Source organism: Astatotilapia calliptera, chromosome 7, assembly GCF_964374335.1.
Source record: "Astatotilapia calliptera chromosome 7, fAstCal68.1, whole genome shotgun sequence".
Taxonomy (NCBI): domain Eukaryota; kingdom Metazoa; phylum Chordata; class Actinopteri; order Cichliformes; family Cichlidae; genus Astatotilapia; species Astatotilapia calliptera.
The window spans coordinates 52,038,098-52,059,685 of NC_137428.1; the positions used below are offsets into that span (position 1 = coordinate 52,038,098).

General features: G+C 41.0%; 2 protein-coding genes across 2 annotated transcripts in view; one reads left to right on the forward strand and one right to left on the reverse strand.

The window, feature by feature from the left end:
- Positions 1-293: 293 nt before the first annotated feature.
- dbx2 (developing brain homeobox 2) lies at positions 294-4,682 on the reverse strand. Its single transcript, XM_026177061.2, has 4 exons — positions 4,144-4,682; positions 3,204-3,287; positions 1,127-1,311; positions 294-898 (listed from the first exon to the last, which is right to left on the reverse strand). Exons 1-4 carry the CDS (start codon positions 4,418-4,420, stop codon positions 713-715), a joined length of 732 nt encoding a protein of 243 aa, XP_026032846.1. The 5' UTR covers positions 4,421-4,682; the 3' UTR covers positions 294-712.
- A 6,960-nt stretch (positions 4,683-11,642) lies between these two features.
- nell2a (neural EGFL like 2a) overlaps positions 11,643-21,588 on the forward strand; it is an 86,047-nt gene continuing 76,101 nt past the window's right edge. The window contains exons 1-2 of the mRNA XM_026175366.2: positions 11,643-12,097; positions 12,365-12,493. Of these exons, the coding sequence (XP_026031151.2) occupies positions 12,046-12,097; positions 12,365-12,493 (181 nt within the window). The 5' untranslated portion in view covers positions 11,643-12,045. The remainder of the gene's footprint in view (positions 12,098-12,364; positions 12,494-21,588) is intronic.

The following is a 21,588-nucleotide window of genomic DNA, read 5'->3' on the forward strand; positions in this document are numbered from 1 at the left end:
TTCTTCAGACTTTTTCTGGCTATAAACAAGGAGGATTCAACCATCATAACCTGCTGCTTCTGCAGAGACTCCAATAAAGTCAAAAATCATCTCTGCAGCCTGAAATGCACTCAGCTGGACTGTGATCACGATAGCGCGTGATCTATATACAATTCTGTTTTAAACAACAATTCATTATGGTTTTTGATACCTTCATTGTAATTATGCTCTTCCATTAACAAGATTATATTTAAGAGCAATGAATAATATATAGTAGGGTGATCACTAAGCACAAACAATGTCTAAAACAGGAGTTATCGAAATGCTTTATTTACAGTTGGACAAAAATATTTACAAAATATAGAAAGTGAAACATGAGTTCCAATGGACTTGGATTACAAACAAAGCATAAGTGTAGAGCTTATGAAAATGTGAAATATAAAACAGCCTAATATGGAAGTGCAGTAAATGAAATGAATCATTCCGGCCTTTAATGGACTCCAATTACAGTCTCTCCTGGAAATACTTGTCAGGGTAATAGCCATGAAACTGCTTACTGAAGCCAGTGCACTGCAATGTGATTGACCAAGCAGCTGAACCAAATTGCATTTATCATGCCAAGAAACGTGCCATACACAGACAATGTTTCATCCATATATTTTTAGAACCATCAGAGTATTGTAGTCTTTTTATTTTGTAGATGTAAAGTTTGCCCTCCATACATTATGACCTCTCATGTGTCTTTGGCACTCTTTTGCTTTGATGATCTCTCTGTTTTTGCATTAGTGTAATTCTGTGGTTCTTCTTCCTGACCAAGACCGCGGGCCATGAGCTCATCCATTGGGGAACGAATGTTATGAACCTCCTTCTCTTTACAGTTTCGCCACTTCATGCGCCGGTTCTGGAACCAAATCTTTACCTAAAGCAGTGCGACAGTGTAAAGGTTTTAGTTCAGTTTGTGAAGTCCTTCATTATAATTATGTTAGCTTCTCATTTTAAGTTGTAAATGCAGTTTAGAGATCTTGGTCACTGTGTGGAATTTAGGTTTGATCTTTAAGGTGAGCTGTTACAGCTGTCACTTTCCCCTGCACCCTTTTGTAAGGCAGGATCACATATTCGAAACATGAGCTCATTTGAATTCGATTACCTGTGACTCCTTAAGGCTGAGATTAGCTGCCAGTTTGTTCCTGTCTGTCTTGCTAATGTACTTCTGTCTTCGAAAGGTCCTCTCCAGCTCTTTCCTTTGTTCTTCAGAGAACACAGCTCTCCTAAGGATCCCTCTACGTGAGTTTGGACTTGCATTAGCAGACCACATCTGAATGTTTGCTCCCTCTGAAAGTGAATTAGAGGAACAATAACATGTCAGTTTATTGACATCAGTTTCAAGTACTAGGCATATTCAATGGGCTATTTATTAGAGCAATAAAAATCAATGGTGGGTGGTTCATCTCTGCAAGGTAGGTTGTAACACATACTGTATCAGTTTAAACAAAAAGTGTAGATTCATGAAAAAACATCTTGGAGAAGGTAAGTAGCAGACAGTGGAACACCAAGGTAGTGTCTTATAAACGGAAACAGGTTATTCAAGCTTTGGATAAAATCGGATCTTCTCCACATTTATAATATATCCACTTACTGTTTCACATTTCCTACTTTTTCAAACCCAGTTGTCTTTGTCACACTTACTTTATCGCACATTCTTGAATCCTCTTTCTATTTGTCCAATTTAACAAACTGAGGGTGACTAAATGAGAATAGAAAACCATTTCAACCTGGAAAAAGGAGATTTGGTGACCTGAGAGGGCCAATACCACGCTGCTTCACTCACAGGTGCACACACAACAAAAGTCAAGTGAAACAATTTATCTGATCTATTCAACATTGCCTTTTTAATCTGTACGACAAATCTGCACATAGACCACCTCTAGAGAGCACAAAACTGGTTTGGACATGCTTTTCACTTCTCTATTGGCATTCAATAGCTTTTACTTAAATAGCTGATTACCAGGTCATTCCTGGGCAACGTGTGTCTACTCTAGTGGGCCAACTATAGAGCCATATGGGACACCAACAATAGAGCTGTTCAATGGAAATGCCATTACTCGATGGTTCAGTGGCCCAACACTAAATCTTTTCTCTTGCAAGTTTGAAGCCAGTTTGTATGTGAAGATGAGCTCAAATAAGTCTATAAAAGTCACTTTCATTGAATGCTTTATGTCCTAGTCAAGAGGTCTTCAATGGGCAGGAATGAGAGTTGAAGGACAGGAGAAAGACGGGGGGTCGGCGAACCAAGCCCTGTAGCCACACAATGGGTGGGGGATGTTACTTGTCCAGCCCTCTTCTACTGAAAAATGGGGGACTTTTTTGTGCTTAGTGGAGTTCATTGCTGGAGTGAAAAATTGCAGCGAGGTCGCGTGTGGATGGTGGAGTGAAAGTGGCAATTGGTCATGGCTAGAGTTGGCATTGTTTCGTTGCCGGGCACTGTGGGAAAGTGTCAACCTACTAAGGGGACCCCAGGGACTTGTGGGATGACGGCTTTCTGATTTGTGCTATTTTGCACGACTCTTGACAGGCATCACAGGGTGCAGAAACTAATAACTTCCAATTAATGAGGGAAAATGACCAAATATCAGAACTGCCTGACTTATTTCAGTCTTTTAAATGATGATGAAGAATTAGTACTCTTCACAAATCCTAAATTAGATACTTTGAACCATGCTTTAAAAAATGTAAATTTTCCTTCAGTGGAAGCAGTAATAGCTTTTGTAACTGTTGCCTCATTTTATTCACCTTGAAAGTTTTATTTCAAACTCTTTGTGTTGCCACCCAAACTTGTTAATGTGCTGAGGGAGTAAAGCTTTGAAACATTTGGCCTTACTCAGCAGTAAGACTCACCCACACCTGGTAATTATTATCTTAATATAGCAGAAGACAAGATGTTTATTAGTGCTGCATATTTGCACTATTAAATGTGTATTTGCATGTACAAAAAAAGGTGCGTGTCTGTGTAGGGGGGCCTCTGGGACTCTTAAAAGCCTTGCAGCCCACCCCTCTTTCCCTTTCCTAAACAACCGTGAATGCTTATGAATAGAGCTGTGCAGAACTGAACGGAGAATTAGCTCTTTGGCATTGCATCGGTAATTAGCTGTGGAGAGCATGGGAGACCCTGCTGCTAATGCTTAGAGAGTAGCTGAGGCATTGCTGATGAGGCATAAAACACTCACTGGAGAAGACAGGAGGGGGGCTGGACCCACCGCAGCATGCCAACAGATACTGCGGGCTCGGCAGGAAAACACTGCTCAGCACATCTGCAAACACAGAGACAGTCAGATAGGGTAATGCGATTGCCAGGTGTGATATCTGTGATCCCCAAAAGCACTTACCTGAATCACTAAGCTCATATTTCTGAAGGCCTACAAAACTGAGTCTCAGATTGTATTTAAACATTAACGGTTTTAAAATAAACTGGCATTTGTGCGAATTATGATTTAACATTTTCAACGATTTTTAGAAGTCAGATTTTGTAGAAACTAAGTAAATAGTAAAATTGATGCATTTACTTACATCTTTGCTTACCAGTTGTATGTTGACTAAGCTGTTATCAGTCACTAGTTTTCTGTCTTTTAACTGACATTTATTTGCAAATCTGCATAGAATTTAGAGACTGTTCTGTTAAATATTTAGACTACATGTAATGACATTTTTTAGCATTTACAAATTGATGTTAAAAAACTATTACTTTTTTTTTTTTTTTTTACAAAATGTTGTTATTACTCAGAAATAAGTGATTATTATTTCTTTCATGCAAGGGTATAAATCTGTTAATTATCTGTTCATTTTTTCATGTCTTGGACTCACACATGACACTATTAGCAAAGATGGATATACTTACCTACTTTCATGTTTTATAAAACCTCTAAGCAGCATCAAAAGTAGCAGTATTACATTATTAATTGAACAATGTTTTTCCTCTACATATCTGGGTTTGATAGATGGTGCAAGACCGGGGGGAAAAAATTAGTGTGATTTGAATGTAAAGTTGTAGCTTTACATTCATAAAAAAAAAAAACAAACTACATTACATTACAATCAAATTAAAACATACAAGGAAAAACAGTTTACATTTTGTTTAAAGGTTCACTTGCATAAAATCAATCTCTTTACCAGAACGTGGCAGATGTGGCCCTCCTAAGTCTTTCACTGGCCGAAGACTTTGGGTCCGACTTTCCAAGGCTCCGTCCTCAGGGCCCCAGGTTCTCCTTGGGTATTCACACGCTGCTCGTCTCAGGTGTCCACTCGTTGTCCATTTTGAAGCGGCTGAAGGTGTCTGAGACTGCAGCAGATTGTCGATAAGAAAACTCTTTCCTGAGCTCCCATATCCCGGTACAGCAGGAGGACAGCCAGCCATATTCTTCCTGGTACAGCTCTGAACTGAGACCATCCTGATCACACAGTGACCTGAACACTAGAGTTTCCTCTTCAGCAGTCACAGCCCAGTGACACTAAATTCTCCTTTAATCCCTTTTTGAGTGACTAGGCCAACTTCATTAAACTCTGAAAAAACAACCACAAAAAAACCCAAAAAACCCCCAAAAGTTGTCTGCTCTTCCTCCTTCGGGCCTGCACTATGCTACAGGACTGTGTCACGATTGGCCGAGGGGCTCTAATGTGCTTCTCAATTCAGATAAGGCTGGGGCCTTTCTGGAGTGGCAGAAGGTGGGTCTGGCTCATTCATTATGTCAACTAGCCTATTAAATGATCGACACCAGAGACAATGAAGTGCTGGCCAAAGTTTAGCATGCACCAAACACTCTTCTGCAGTAGTAAATAGTTCTCTCCTTTCTCCAGCCTCCTTCGGAGCTCTATTGTGCACCATGCAAGCACCTCCGTCGTTCATTTGTGCTCTGTAAGAGTTGTTTTCATTGCTGAAGGTTTAAAAAGAACATCTTGCGTTTTTCTGGAATATCAGTTGGCAAATTAATCCGATTGTAATGTTTTTGCCTCACTTATAAGCAAATTTCAGTTGGGTCATAAAAAGAAAGTGTCCAGTTGTTTTTCTAAATCACTTGCACAAGACACCTTGCACTGTTTACAAGATAACTGGGCTTATTTAAGCATGCAGTTTAATTTCTTAATAAATAATGGAAAAACCCTTAATTGTTTTAGTTAAAATAAACCTTTTGAGTGAAATTTACAATTTTTCATCGTATTTTTCTTCCCTCTGGTTGCAACTGATATTAGTTGCAATTTAGGGTATTTTTTTCTGTAACATATTATATGAAATAAACAGTGCAATGAGCAACATTTGTTTATATTAGAAGACAAACCCTCAGAACTATGACTTGTTCAGTTTTGGTAATTGTTGCAGAACTCTATTTGTCAGCTTTAAAAATTTTACATGTACAAATGATTTTACAGAGATCCATAAAGCTCCTCAGGCAGAAAAATCAAGCACTTAAATATTCAGTTTTCACTATATGGATTGTATGTGTTGCATATGAGTGTGTTGCAGCTTCGAGATATAGGTTGCCACCCAAATACACACGTGTGTTAGTGTTTTGGCATAAACACATCCAATAAGAGGCTTGTGTAACCTTTCACACTGCAGCTAATGATCCTCAACATTGTCATAGAAAGTCCAACAAGAGGGGCGACAGACCCGTAGTTTAGGCACAGTAAACAGGCATATCCACACTCATCTGGGAGCGTGTTTGTGTGTTTGTGGGGCCGACTGGGAGCGCCAGGCTGCGCGTGTAGATGCCTCATGCTGAGCATGGAAATTGGCCCAGACAGCTCAGGCTATTGTGTGATGGCCAGGGAGCCAAAGGTTGCTTGTAATCAAATTTGAGGTTTTATTCCTCAGGCTGGTGGAGAACGCATAGTGCTCTGTCACATGATGAGTGTTAGCGCGTCTGCGTGCACTTTCCACTGTTGTTAAGCGAGTTCATGTTAACATGCTTCACATAGACCAGTGGCTGTGATAGCCCCCTGAAGCTTTTTGTTCGCCAGAGAGTCATTTGTTTACATGACAGAGAGAAAGCAGGAGGGAAGCCTTGTTTAGTGCTATTTTTAACTGTTTTTGTTTCTTAAATAGCTTATTGTGTATCAAGGCATGTTTTATGTGATAACACTGAGGACTTTCACCGAGTCACGTTCTCTGTTCTTAAATTAGCATTTGAGCAAAAAATGTCAGTGTAGTAAGTTTAAAAGAGGTCAGAAACATGATGACACTCGTCAAAGCATTATGCGTGTCTATTAACTTTGTATATTTCTCTGTGTTCAGTGACTTTTTTTTTAGGTAGAACAAATCTCATCCAACTTTGTGCACATTTTAAAAGGCATCAGTAAGCACGTATCATTATTAAAATTCACCACTGTGTAATTAGCCAGATTCCAATAGAGCTCTCCAGGAGAGGGAGGTATAATTAGGCTTTTCTTGACGGGTAGGTCTTAGAAACACCCTGAAGCAAGTTCATGTGAATTTATTTGATGCCCATCTCTTTTTAGAACTGGAGGGAAAAAACAGGGCTCCCTTCATTCAGATTCCTCACAATGGGTCTGTTGAAAACTAGCACTCTGCAGACCGACTGAGATCCCTTTTCTCTCTTTTTTAACCCCACTAAAGCTCTTAAAAAGATACTGGCCCATTGCACACGCAATTGATATTCCACCACTCGAACTTAATATCGTGAATGGAGGGCCAGGTTCTATGAATCAGGAGGACAATGCGCTTAGTTTAGCAGCAAACTGGCACTTTGTGTGCAGTGTCTATGCCCCAGAACAGGAAGTTTCTAATGTGAGCCTCTCAATTGTGTGCCTATAGAGTTCTAATGAGCTTCTGTATGCTGAGTGAATGGCTGCGGGCCATTCACCATGAGGGCCCAATGAGCCAGCTCACTGCACATGTTCACAATAGGATCCTGGGGGAATGGGAGTGGCTTTGTGGAGCAACTGCTCTGCATGGACAGTCTATAAAGGCTTCAACATACCTAAGACCACATTTTCATTAAGAGTACGGCACATTAAGCTGATTGCAATGAAAAGCTTTTGTTTTTATCTCCACTTTAAAGCTTTGCATGTAGGACACATGAGTCTCTATTATCAAAAGAGAGCGCTGAAAAAAAAGTAATGAGAGTGAATAAATGTATTAAATGAAATAAAGTGCCACTATGGTGTCTTATTGTGTACCTTTCACAAAACAACGTCATGCCTGTCGGATCATATTTGTGGAGCTGTGCGGCACTTAGGCATGAGAAAAACACATAATTTTCAGAATAAAAGGCTGTCAAAGCTGTGATCGAACTTTTCTGAGTTTTCAACGTGTACATATTGCTAATAAAAGGGCAACAATGCAGCCCCATTAATATAGATTTAAAATTATTTTTTCCCTTTACCATCTGAGGTTAGATATGAAATATCTATATATAATTTAATGTAAGTGATTTTGACTCATAATTTGTAATATTCAAATATAGTGTGCAAAAATGTTTTATTAAGCAGTCAGTTTCTACAGAAAATAATAGGGCCCTTAATACAGGGTGACTCTGCTCACAGAGATCTGGTAGTACATAGTTTGTCTTGCTCATTTTTGTCATTTATCTTGATTTATGTCTCATCCCTGAACTCACTGCACTCATAAGCCACTTAAATCCTGCTAGTACCAGGTTTGGCTAACTGCCTTAATTATTTGTGGCATGGATTCAAACCGGTGCTGCAAACATTCCTTAGAGCTTTTGGTCTATATTCACATGCTAGCATCATACAATTGTTCCATCAGCTGCACATAAATGATGCAGATCCTGTTTTTACCACATCCCAAAGGTGCTCTATTAGATTGAGATCTGGTGACTGTGGAAGTGAGCAAAGTGAACTCACCGTCATGTTCAAGAAATCAGTCTGAGCTCATTTGAGCTTTGTGACTTCCCTCTGATGACAGAAACACAGTGGTTAGATTGTGATGGCTAGATCGTCAACCATACTCAAGTAGGCTGTTGGTTTAAATAATATCTGTTGTAATTAGTCTAAGTAGTTGTGTGCTAAGAAAATATCGTCCACACCATGACATCATAAGTCAGGACACAAGTCGCCATGTGACTGGTTAATTAGGTATTAACGAGCAACAGTTATACCAAGTAAGTGGCCCGCGAGTGTATGTTGCCCATTTTTCGGGTAGTTGAGCATTTACCCTTTGGCATGGTCCAAGAGTGACACTGTCTGTTTGGCCTCAGTACTGCTCCACTGTGATCGAGTGCCTGCAATACTCTGTCATGTACCCACGATGGCGCTGAGAGAACGGGGACCATCAATATTTTAACTGCGTGATTCCCAAAACTCTGTCTGGTTTTTGCATCAGCATCAAATATTTAAAAATGCAGCTTTGCAACAAATAGCAGATGACTTCCATCAGTCCACCGCAGCTTAATTTAAATATTTTTCCATTTATATTGAAAATAATATTCATAATAATTAAAAAAAAAACATGTCAAAGCAAAGGTATTAGAATACATTACTGGGCAGGATGATGCAATAAAACGTTACAGGTTTAATAGAATATAATTCAAATTAGAAACTCAGAAAAGGACATTATAACATAGAAATATGAACCAAATGAATCCCAGGAGACCCCTGTGGGAACAATATGCAAAGTTTTTTTTCTTTCTTTTTTCCCAGCAGTTCATTCGTATTCCGTCACTGCTACTTTAAGTGATTTTAATTTTGTAGATCTTGCATTAGTATGTCTATATGGTATATTTATTTCCTAAGTGAACAAGCCCCTGAGAGCTTTGCAATGCATCATCCATCTAGTTTTCATTATTTATTTATTTAATTATTATTTTTTTAGATAAATGAAAGTACCGCTGTTCTTCTGCCTTTGCCTTGAGAGATTTGACGTGCGAGCGCAGGTGTGTGTTGGCAGTGCGCGTGCTTATTACTTTTGATTCTTTGCTGGGCGCATGCTTTAATGACTCTTATTTTCCTGATGGCACTTTAGGAAATGACAAGTTGTGGGCAATACAAAGTAATTACATTTCCTGTGTCTGGACCCAGAAGAAATGGAATTATTAATAATGAATAGTGGGTTGGTCGCCCTCTCAGACAACAGATGTGACACTGCATGAAGAGCCATTGCTTGTCTTTGTTTTGGTCACAATAGCCACCCATTAGCTGCATGCTGTAGATGCGCTCTCAGTTGGTACAGATAATAGCCTGTTTGTCAAAAAACATCTGTTTTGCATGAATTATAATTAAAACAAAACATGTTATTGGCATTGATGAAGGCTATATTGAAGGAGAGGCGCATTTAAATGGCAAATGTGCTGGTGTTAATCTAAGGTCCTTGGGATGGATCTGAGCACCACAGCGGCCCATGAATCATATCTGCTGATGCCCACTTGTCAGCTCGACTTCAGAAACCAGCATAGCCAGCAAAAGATGTTTCTTGTCATCCAGGGATTGGCCTGAGTTTGTTAAGGACTTATGATCGATTGCCTCTGGAAAAGTCTTCAATTTATGTTCCTCTGGCAGAAAATTGATCAGGATTTAATGAAAATGTAATAATTTCAAAATCAACATCACTGGCATAACATGGATGCTGATTAAACAGTTAGGTTTCAGAAGGTTAGTATGTGCCATGATAAAGAAGATGCGAGATAAATAAATAAATTTTCAACCCACAGAGCGCCTTTGCTTCAATTGGCACACAGTCAGCCAAGGACTCAATTTTAATTTGCTTTCTTGGCACCTGCTGAAAAGCCAGACGTCACCTTTACAGAAGGATTGAGAACGTGTGCTTGCAGCAGGTCACAACTCTAATCAAAAAGCAGTTTTAGCATATATGATAATCCAGTAAAATGTTGTGCTTTTGTGACAGGTGGCTTTTTCTCCATTGACTTCTTCACAAGGACAGGGAAGGCAGATGGTTTGGAAGAGACGTAAAGGAGGTTATCAACATCAACTGAAAAGAAAACCCAAACATTGCTAAAAAGGAAAGGAAAAGAGGGCGAGCCTTGACAATGCCTGAAGGATTGTTTATCATGGTAGGTTCCTACCATTTACCACTATAATCGCTGGGACTTTTAACCTCCAAAGTTGGTACACAACCTTGACAACTTCAATAAACAGGCATAACTCATAAAATAGCTTTTTGTGCTTGCTGGCCTTCCACCTTTCAATAGTAGTTAGGCCTTTTGTGCTGCAATGTACTTAAGATGGAAAATAAAAACAATTATGTACCTTTGTCTCAGTAAATTGAAAAGCAATATACTTATACTAGCAATGCTTATCTCATTTATTGTTTCCTTTTTCCCTTTTAGACTTTTTAGATATCCCATGACTTAGTTTATATATAAAAACTGAAATATATTGCTCGGTTAGCTAGTAATTATCCAATTATGAATGATAGAGAGCAAGTGCATTTTCTCATTTGATTGGGCCGACTTTGCAGCAGTAACTCATTCAAATTTCGTTTCAAACATGCGTATCTATTTATACTAGACCTATTACGGTCTTTTCAACTCTATATTTTCATTCTTGGACTCTAAAGTTGTTTTGTTTGACTCATAGTTCAAAATAATCTTTATTTATCTCATGTTGAGACTTGATGCAACCCCTCACTTCATCAGCTGCTTGAAACAAGCTGTGTCAGCCTCTCTACGGAAACACAAATGAAGAAGTAAAGTAAACAAAGTGTTTAGAGCAGCCTAAAGTCTAAGCTTTTGACTCACCTGAATTATTTGTTGATATGCTGACGTCTTCATTTGAAACTTTGATTACATTTAACATGAGTATCCAAGCACGTCACACCAAGTAGACTTCCAAATGGACAAATCCAAATAATAATTAAGTATGTAAATTGTACATCAGTAGCATATGGAGCTTATCTGCCACATATGCAGGTGCAAGACACCTTAAGGCTTTAAACACAAACAGTGCCACTGCATGATGGATTCTGTAATACACAGTGAGCCATGTAAGGCTGCCAACACTGGAGTAATGTGATCACTCTCTCTCTCTTTCTCGTTGTCCCACTCTATAATCTGGCTGCAGCTTTTTGGACTAATTGTAAGTGGGCGAGAGATGATGGACTAACTACAGCATGCAGTGCTCTAAGTAGTCCAGTTTTAACATAACAAAGTCAAGGAGTTTTTAGTCCGGAGATGGAAGAAACTGCTTCCAGACCACAGAATTCATTTGACTGTCAAATTTGAAATTGGAGTCAAAGATCAAGGTTGCTACCCAGTGTTTTAATAAGATGAGCCAAAACCCTAGGATTATCCCGTAATAATAACAATATAATAACATACGCGCACACAAAGCCTGTTTTTATTTATTTATTTATTTATTTTGCTTTATATAGAATAAAACTGAATAATTAGATTTTTGTCTTGATCGTCGTTACTTCTTGCTTTCTTAAACATTTAAACATTGACCCTAACCCTGAATTTCATGTAAGCTAAGGCACTGACAAAAATTCCTTTTTTTCTTTTCTTTTCTTTTTTTTTTTAGAGAGAGATTACAGTAGACATGGGCCAGGATGAGGCGTGGTTGCAATCGAGATGCATGTAATGGATATAAAAGCTTTTCCCATCTCAGGCCACCAGGGGGCCCCTCTTTCCCCCTGTCTCTCGCTCCTTGACAGGTTTCTCCTCTCCCTTCCTCTCTCTGTCTGCACTCCTTCAGCGCACACAGCTCGTTCGCACTGCTGTAGGAGCGTCTGTTGAGCTGCCGAGGCAGAGCAGCTCGCTTTGTCCGTCCTCTGTCAGCCACCTGTGCCGCGGATGATGCGGATGGAGCAGACCCTGTGTTACATGGAATAATTTCAGCATCATTGCTGTGTTTTTTCCTCCCCCTCTTTCGGATTTGCTTCTCTCTCCCCCCTTTTTTAAAAAAAAAATTCGCATCGCCGGGCATCTAAAGTTGTGATGATGCCTCCGCTCAGCATTTGGGATTGGTAACAGCCTCCCGTGCGAGGGTGATACATCATTCGCATGTGATTGAAGAACGCTGTCTCTCGGAAGTGGACAAAACATGGACTAATTTTGCTTTTGTTTTTTTTATACATTCATCATGAGATTATTACAGCTGTTTCTGATTTCCGGTGTATTTTTCGTCTCCTCAGGTAGGACAAAAGGCTGTCACTGATTTTTAAATGAACCGTTATGTCGCAACATTTTGCTTTTTAACATGAGATCAGCTTCATTAAATGATGTGCTGTTTTGCTTAACTTGTGACCAAACCTTCTCAGAAATAATCAGCTCTTAATCTTAACCTGACCTGACACATCTCCCCCTGAAACAAACATGATATTTTTTTCTAGCATCACAAGACTCTTTTTTTTAATAACAGTGGTTTAAATAAAATAAAATGTTTTCTGTTTGTAAATTAGTTATAGGTTTTGGGGTTGACCCTGCCCTGCGCATCAGCGTATTTGATGAACTAACGCTTGGAGAAGGCTTTGATGGAGTTACTCAGGTCCAGGGCTTCCACAGCGAGTCTAGAGCTTTCCACTTCCAAGGTACCATAACACACATTCACTCTGTCTCTGTCTGAAGTTAAAATGTAAAGCAGATGAGATGATGTCCATGCAAAGAACATGTTTTCCTATGATAACTACTCATTTCATTTTGTTTATTTCCTTTGTATGTTTTGTTTACACAACTAGAAAGGCCAACATGATGCAGCCCAGTAATCCACAGATCCTGAGCTGAGATGCCCGTAGATGTCTGATGTTAGATCATCGAATAATGCTGTGCACCAGATTCCTTTATATGATTCTTGTGTTTGTCTGTTCCTGTGTAACAGACTGTAAACTGCAACATACAGTGCATTATCAGTTTTTTCTCTCTATTTGGATTTAGCTGGGGGGGTGGCCTCAGACTACCACCTGCCTGAACAATAGGCATGTTCGGTTTTCATGAAAAAGTGTTGTGTTGAGGGCAGGCAGAGGGGGAGAGATGGGAGGATCATACAAAGAATCATAGAATGGCTGAGCTTAATCAGATTAGGCCGAGACAAAAATCCCACAGTCAGAGTTGATATATGAAGTGAGTCTGGAGAGTGAATGGGCCCCCTGCAAGAATTCACCCATTTGGTGATCTTCTGGAGTGTGTGAGTTTGAACAGTTTGCGTCGCTAAAAATGTGAATGGGCCGCAGAGTGATCATGTTGTCAGCTGCAAGGCAGTGCGTGTAGCGTGCAAAACAGAGTTGTCAAAGATGAGGTCGTGCTTGACTTTTTAAAATGCTTTTTCACTTCTTTTTTTTTTAAATTTCTGTCAGTGTTACGTCTTTGTTACTTGATGTCAGACGCTCATTACAATCCAAATGAAACTGTTAACAGCTCCATCACAGGGATGGAGATGTCTATCATAACCCAGGCAAAAGTAGCAAAAGAGGAAATTGTTTTTTGCTCCCAGATCAGTGGCAAAACAAAAGATATGGCGATGTAACACATCTCCACAAGAAGGTTCTCATCACGGATCACGTAATGTACCAAAGTGACGGCATTGTTTTGGGACAGAGAAACACCACAATCATTTGTCGACCCCGCCTCCTCGCTGATATCTTCTAATCTCCCTGCACAACCGCTGAGACAGCGGCACTTCTGCATGGAGCAGCAACTCCAGTATCTTTGTGAAGGCAGGCCATTTGATGTCCTCTGTGTAGACAACACTCAGAAGTGCTCTACACAGGCGGGTAGCAAAGGGAGAGTTAGAGAGAGAGAAACAAAGACAGTTAGTGAAAGAAGCTACCTGCAGGTTTCTTTCCACAAAATAAAAGGAGAAAAAGAACAACTATTCTGTGACTGGTACCCCTTTGTCATCTTATTTTCCTACGATACCTTTTGCTAAGTACATACAGTTATCCAGGCGGAGACAGCAGTGTCTTATTTATGGTAGCTTGCCTCCATCCTTCATTTGGGATGTCTATGTTAAGTCGATGATGCTGGGTGAGGGGGAGGCGGGCAGAGCTGCAACGGCAGAACGGACCTGGGCATCTGCTTGTTTGCAATCAGGAACAGAAAGGAGGAGGCACGTTCTGTAAAAGAGAAAATGAGTGCGGGAGCTCGAGAGAAAGAAGCTGGGATGGGAAGGAGAAAGAGAGAGAGGAAGAGATAGAAATGCAGAGCAGAGCTGTCTGCCAGCTGTTTGATAGACTGTGCTGATTCCACATGTATGGAGGCTTGGCTAGCTGGGACCAGCAGACAGGCCCACAGTGACATTCCGACGCTCATTAGATAGCAGGCAGAACATATCCATGGCTGTCCCCTCCGCTGCTTGCCTGCCTGCCTGCCTGCCCAAAGGGAAGGCTGTTATCTCTGGGTGCTGGATGGAAGCGGGAGGGAGGGGGAGTAGCTGCTGAGAGCTAAGAGAGAAGTGGAAGAGTGTAATTCACAGTATAGAAATAGGTGTATGTCCACGTGCAGATAAGCGGCTGTTGTGTTGTGTGCTGTTAGTTTGCTGTATGCTGTTTCTATGCATCTCTGTTTGCTGAATGTGTTTGTTTTGAAAAAAAGGAAATAGGAAAGGAATGAGCAGTGGGGGGATTTCTGTTCAGCGAACCCCTGCTGATGCTTTTGAAGGTAGCTGTCAGAGCTACATTGCATGACATTAGGAGAGGTGGACCTCAGGGACGGGCATAATAAAGGCAGAAAAAAAGGCCCCCTCCCTGCCCCAGGCTGTGCTCCTCTTGTGCCAAGGTGATACTCAGGCTCGCCACAAAACCATCACATCATTAGCACTTCCCCCACAGTTTTTAATATCTAGACATCCGTATATCTATTGGTATACACGAGCAGGGAGGGGGGACCACACCCAGAAGCACTCCCTTCCCCCAACACACATACACCCACGCTCTCTCCCTCTATGGCTACAAGTGTATGGACCGAACTCATTCAAAGTGCAAACAACACAGTTGCTAGAAGCATTGTTTCAGCTGCAGCACAAGGCTCCCTTGTAATTGTGTTGGTCTGTGTTTATATGAATCCTGCCTGTCTCAGAAGCATGTTTCTGCTCAGGCTGTTTAAACACTGCCAGAGAGGTGTTTCTTTGTATGTTGTGGTGACGACGCCCCTGGCTCCTGTGACACTAAAGTGTAACAGGATGGAAGAGGCTCGTTTGTAATGCCTTGTTAGTGCGCGCGCTTATTTGTACATCTGTATGAAGCAGGGAGGAAATGTCGGTTTGTTGTCCGGCATTTCTGTGTACGTCACAGATGTGCTTCCAGTGCAGAGGCTACACTTACCAGCTGTTAGTAACTATGATGCAGTGGAGTACTGTGCTATAGAAAGATGTAGAGGTTCAGAGGGCAATTCAGTCCTTCAGCGGCAGAGCTCTGGAGAAAGCTTGCGTACAGGATAGCTGCACTCTGCTGAATTGTATTGAGCAGGTTCACCGGGTGCTGTTCTGCAAACCTCACACTTAGAGGAAGGACAATAAAGCAAAATGGGAAAGTGGCTTCAGGAAATAATAATGCAATTAACACTGGCAAAAAGTGGTTAGCGTAACACATCATGCTGAACTTCTGCGCACTTCTTTTTTCTCACTGCAAGTGCTGCGTTTGCTGCTTCTCTTTTATTGAAGTTTCACGATGCAAATAGATTCAATTAAAAGGAAAAAACCTCCTGAAATAGACAAGAAAATGTTATTTAATGTAGGAAAATGTGCCAAAAGAATCCATAAATAATTAAATAGAAAAATGTGCTAATGGGGTAAAACTAGCATACCAATCTAGCTCTGCAGGAGTCCTTAAAATAACTAAGAATCAACACAACTAATTTGGCATACAAAATCTACAAAACAGAAGGAAATTTGAGGTTTTTAGATGGAGAAAGATCCATTAAAAAACACCATTATTGGTGTATTGTTAAACTCTCAGTGCTTGCAGAAGCTTTCAGTTAAAATGAATATTCTACAAATCTTTTCTAAGATAATAGAATGGCTGACATCACTCAGATTTCCTTTGTCACACTGTCCATGACAGCTGCATTCACTTTCACTGAGATTGAAGCTTTTTACTCTCATATCAATACAAATATGCAGAGTTCAGCTAGATGCTTAAAACCATTTTACCTTCAATAAAACCATCTAGTTAATAACAGAAAATATGAATCCAAACAAAAACATAATCACTAAGCTCTGAGAAACCTTGGGTAAAGTTCCTCAGCCTTTTTTCACACTCTGATGCTGAATAGTTAAAAAGGTTAACTTTCTTTTTTGCTAAACGCATCACTGACACGTGTGTAAATTAAAATCAGTTACATGTTAATTTGTTGATCGTATGGACTTCAAAAAAAATCTATATCCAAAGTAATAGAGGAACAGAATCCACATTCCTCCGTGCTCCGTGTGAAAATGCTCTCCAAAGTGAATCTGAAGCTAACATGAAGCTCTTACAGCCTCAGACAAGTCAGTTGGGTTTTCCTGAAGTCAAAGAGTCCTTATTATGAAATTCCTTCTTTGTGGATTCACAGAGTGTTTCCTTGATGAGCCAACGTAGAGGGATGGGAAAAGAAAGTGATAATTTGGTACTAAAAGAGATTGAGTGTGGAAAATCCCTAGCTGACTGTCTCACACTGCCGTAGCCTCACATTAAGCTGAAGTTCTGCGTTTCTGTGTGGAACAAAGATTAGCGATTTTATCCTCATCACTCATATTCTAACAGCATGCAGAAGGCATCGCTTTGTGGCAATATGGGCTGGATTACAGCGACTAGTAACACAGGTTTATTGCATATTGCATACGTGCTGTAAGTGTCCAAGTGGTGTGTATTTTATCTTCAGCGGGCGTGCGTGAAGCTCTGAGGAGATGTAGCCTCTAATTTGTTGTGATCTGGTACAATTGTCAGTGCAGATACTACACTTTAAGGGTGCAAACTGTGCATGCAACTGCCAAATGGACTCTAAGGTAATATAGTGTAATCCCAGCCTTAAAATATGAATACAGGCATGATTGTATTCAGGTAGGATGAATACAAACCTAACAAGAAGACTATAATATGTACAGAAACTCAAGAAACTCATTCTTTCAAGAATTTTCCAGGACCAAGAGTAATTTTTCTTGAAAGTGTAAGGTAACAAAGGTCTGCTTTATTCTGCCTGAAGCCAATTTTCCCCAAAACATTTTGAAAAATTGTGCAGTGTGGACAATTTTCTTTAGCAGGTTTCAGAATAAAAACATTTTTAAGACTCAGGGGCTAATGTTAGACATTAGATGTTAACATAAATGTTAGATGTGAACTTTATTCTTAGCAATCTTTAACACCATAACATTTTGTTCTGCTTAAAGATGAACCAAACAGAATTGTCGGTGAAGCTGAAGCTAAAAGCAAAATTTACCTGAGGTCAGAGCTTGCTTGATCCATTCCACCTGCATTTTATATTCATATAAAATAATCCCATATCCTTCGATATACAGCAGTCGTTGTGTCTTGTGCTGTATTTCAAAGAAAAGTTGTCCAATCTTTCCTGATGACTGACATTATCCACAACTCCCTGTGGCCAGTCATTTTTGCTTGCTGCCTTCTGAGGCAAACCTGATCCTCTGTTCCACACAGGAGCTCCAGTGACCATGGAGGGGGAGATATTTCTATCCCCCCAGGGTTGTTATACAGTTGGGTGGCTGGAAGGCTGTCATTAGCTGTGTGTATGTGTGAATGTCAGACAGGCGGTCACCGAGGAGGCGATCTGAGAATTGGGAAAATATTGCTGGCCAAGGCACTACTGGAGGTGCCCTTGGCTCAGTTTAGTATTTGTTCCAGGAGAGTGGAGACACAGCAGGGGGGGAGATGGTCCGCCGAATGCAGATTGCCTGAGTGTGGCGGAATATCTAGGAGCTGTAACGACCTTTAGGGGGCTGGTCTTTGTATATGTGTCTAGTGTATGTAGAGGTACCTTACCGCAGACCTCTGCATCCATTTCTCTCTCTGTACTGACGCAGTGTTTGTTTAGAGTTGCACAGGCTAGGCAAAATGTTGGCATTACAGTGTCTGCGTATGTGTTGCTGTCCACACCTGTTCATCTACGTGCATGCGTTCACAGGTGATTGTGCGTGTGCATTGATAGTAATGAAGGGTTTTGAGTTTGCTTCTGGCGGAGAGTTTATCATTATTCTAATCCTCCAAGAGAGATATTCTCTTGCCTGTCCCTCCCACGCACATCCCTCTACACTCAGGCCAGCAGATAAAATGTCTTGTGTAAAAACATTGTGTAATATGACAAGTTTACATGGTTTATGGCAGCGTTGGGTCTTCCCTCCTCTGATTGCATCAATGCGTTATTTGGACCCCTCTTGGCTTTATACATTCTCTGCAGCTCATGGCTCAGTCCCTCTTAACTGATAGGAACATCGCTTATTTGGAAACTGTTGTTGAAGAGTTGTTGCAAAAGATGTAGGAGGTGTTATTTTGTTCTGGCAATCCACTAGAGACCGGAGAACGAAACTCTTCATTATTCGCATAAAAACGAGGCTGTAATCTTCATACTTAATATCAGCGATGGTGCTTTTAGTAGCAATTTCACTCCGAGAAATTTATAAATCGCTAACCAATGCCTTTTGCGTGGTGGGAAGACAGAAACTCGGCGTCTGTTCACTAGAAAAACTCCCATTCTGTGAGCGCAGGTCGACATGAAAGCAGTGTGTGAGAAAAGGATTGTGGCAAAGCTGGGCGTATCTGGCCTCTCACGCTGTGCTGTGGGGGCACCTGTTCGAAATGCTAAATGTGTTAGCTGATGATTGGTGCGGTTCTGCCAATATTTTTCTATGAGAATAGAGTGCGTGGGTGTGGGTGGGGGTGGATGGGTGAATGGGAGTGCTCGGCTTGTGTACCATGGGTCAGACAAAATAAGACCGTTAGACAGTTAAAGATTAGACGTGACGCTGAAGGATGGAAATCGTGGCCTGAGTATAACTAATAAAGCAGAATGTACCCAGGAGATAAGATTAGGCTGTAGCCCTAAGCTGCGCTTCCGAGGGATGCTATTGAGCCTGAGGCTTTTGGAGATCTTTAGTCAGCTGATAAAACTCTGTGTGTCTCAAAAGCAGCTTCTTCACTATCAGCTGCTCCTTATAGCCTGTAAACATCGACAACAGATGACGTGAGATGTGTTATTGCACCGAAAATACGCTGATTAGAATTTTATGCACCGTGTCATCATTTTCAAGCTATTTTGTGTCGGTAGCTCACATCAGAGTGGTCATTAGGAGCAGGTGGCTGTCCCATCCAGGCACTTGCCAATATATAATTGACCAAAGGCCCCCCTCAGCAGGGCCTTATTGATTTGGCACACGGGAAAGTTGTCCTACTCATCGCAGCACAAACTCATCTACTCGTTTTTCACGTATATGTTTAAAGGAATGCAGAGATGCTCCTAATACATATGCTAACTTAATCTTTGCTGGATTGAATTCATTCAGTGTAGACAGATCTTTTTGCTCCATGCCAACGTAGCCTCTACTCGACAAGCCCTTAAAGACCCATATAAAGATGCCCCTTCTCTTAAAGTAATAAGATGGGTGATGAGAGTTGTCCACATATAGCCAATGGCTCATAGCTGCCAAGTTGTAGAGCAGACAAGTAGTAGAGGTTCCTTGATCCTTACCATCCCCCCTGCCTCATCAACCCTGGGCCCCGCCCTGACAGATGCTCCTGCTGTGCTTATTTTGCTCATGATTGAGATGTCATTTTTACTTTCTGTTCAACTCATGGCATGGCAGTAGATTGACCGGTGCATAATATCAAAGACTATAAATGTCACAATCTGGTAGTAGGAACTCAAGCGCAGAGCGGTTAGACGTCTCCAAAAACAGTTTATTTACAGCACTAGTGCACGATATATACAGTGAAGGGAAATCCAAACTCCAGGGAATCACGGGGAAGCGCTCTCACACTCGCTCACGTCTTCTTGCCCAAACTTACACACGTTCACACGGCAGGGAGGTCACAGGTCCGGGGAGGAAAGTCTCTGTAGCAGAAGAGAGGGAAGTCACTCACAACGCACAGGTTCACAGGTGCTGGGAGAATCACTAACGTCTGTAGTACAATCATCCAGCGACGAGAGGATCTGTGTTCCAGCCTCAAATAGTGCTCCTAGGTGATGACAGCTGATTGTTGTCAGGTGTGTGGGCCAAGGGCGGGAGCCCACAGTGAGCTCCGCCCAGGCAGAGAGAGAGAGAGAGAGAGAGAGAAAACCAAACAACACATGTAGCCGGGCAGGAGACCATGACAATAAATATATGACTTTTCTTAATAAAAGCAATTAAATCTGACTACAGATTAAATTACCATTTAATAATTTGATGAAAACAAACTCATTCTGAGATTATTGTCAGCAGTGCCATTTGGAATTGGTTACTAAGTAGGATCTGTTGATAGCAGCAGATTATTGCTCAGCAGAAACCCTGTTGCAGTCATTGGGCCATCTGTCCCACCCCGGCCAATGTCACTGGGATGATACTCCACTGGTGATGCAAAATGCATGAATCCCTGCCCTCTGCATTTCCTTTGGTGTGAGACAAATCTAGTGTACGCTTTTGTTTAAAGAGAAATGACTCAAAATATGCACCTAATGGGCTTAAAAGCCTGCATCAGAAGAAAAAAAAAAGCTAATGCTTGCACTATAAGTGTACACTGCAAGTACCGCAACTGAATCGAAACAGGCCTTTTTTTTAAAGCATGCTGTCATTGTGTCTTATGTAAGTGATGAGTATGCGTATTCAGTCTTCATCACAGCGTTTCTTGAAGTTTCACATTGCATTGTGTTAATTGGCTACTCCCACCAGCTGGAAGTAATGCTAATACACTGAGGAAAAGCCACCATGCTAGCTTCCTGGAGCGCTTAAGTGTGCCAGGGCATCGTGCATGCATCCCGTAGCTGGAAGTGAGCTCTTTGATGTGATTGCTTCTGAGAAACGTCATCTTTTATTGATGCTTCCATTAAAGTAACATAGACATCTGTGTAGACTTGGTGGGGAGGGAAAGAGGGCACGCTGGTGGAACAGGAGTTTACCAGCTAACTACACACAGAAAATACCCTCCCATCCACACCAGCACCCGTATTACTTATTTTTCCTCTAGTCCTCAGCTTAATACGGCTATTCCAATACTACACCTAGGAGTAAGTAACTTGACCTGATTTTTAAGTTAGCCTGCACCAGTGAGAGAAATCATTATCCCCTTTGGCAAATGATGACAGATGATGAATAATGTTGATCTTTTTTAGCAAGAGCACTTGTTATTTTCTAAGATATATTAGCAGCAGTTAAGTTATAGTAAACATTAGGGTTGAGCAGTTTTCTCCATAGTCTAATTATCTTATGCCAATAACCAATACCATAGCTGCCATGCAGCCATTAAGATTGAGGAATCTGCTGTACATTGTGCATAGTATGTGGTCCAGACATACAGCTGCACTGTAACTGCTGGCCAGAGAGACAAAGACAGAGAAGAGGTTATGCCCCATTTCCAGCATAAAGAGAAAGAACCAGCTGGAGAGAGACGTTCACACACAGCCATAAATGATTTACACTTAAGTTTGCTTTAGGATTATAGTTCTTTTTATCATAGCTCTGCTAACTTGATCAGTCTGTTTGATGCATAAAGGTGGCTCACCTATC

Coding starts and splice junctions, on each gene's coding strand:
- dbx2 (XM_026177061.2), bottom strand. CDS start 4,420: ATGGTCTCAGTTCAGAGCTGTACCAGGAAGAATATGGCTGGCTGTCCT. Junction 1,312..3,203: donor CCCCCCTCCTGTCTTCTCCA/GTGAGTGTTTTA, acceptor ATTCACTTTCAG/AGGGAGCAAACATTCAGATG. Junction 899..1,126: donor TCAGCCTTAAGGAGTCACAG/GTAATCGAATTC, acceptor GCACTGCTTTAG/GTAAAGATTTGGTTCCAGAA.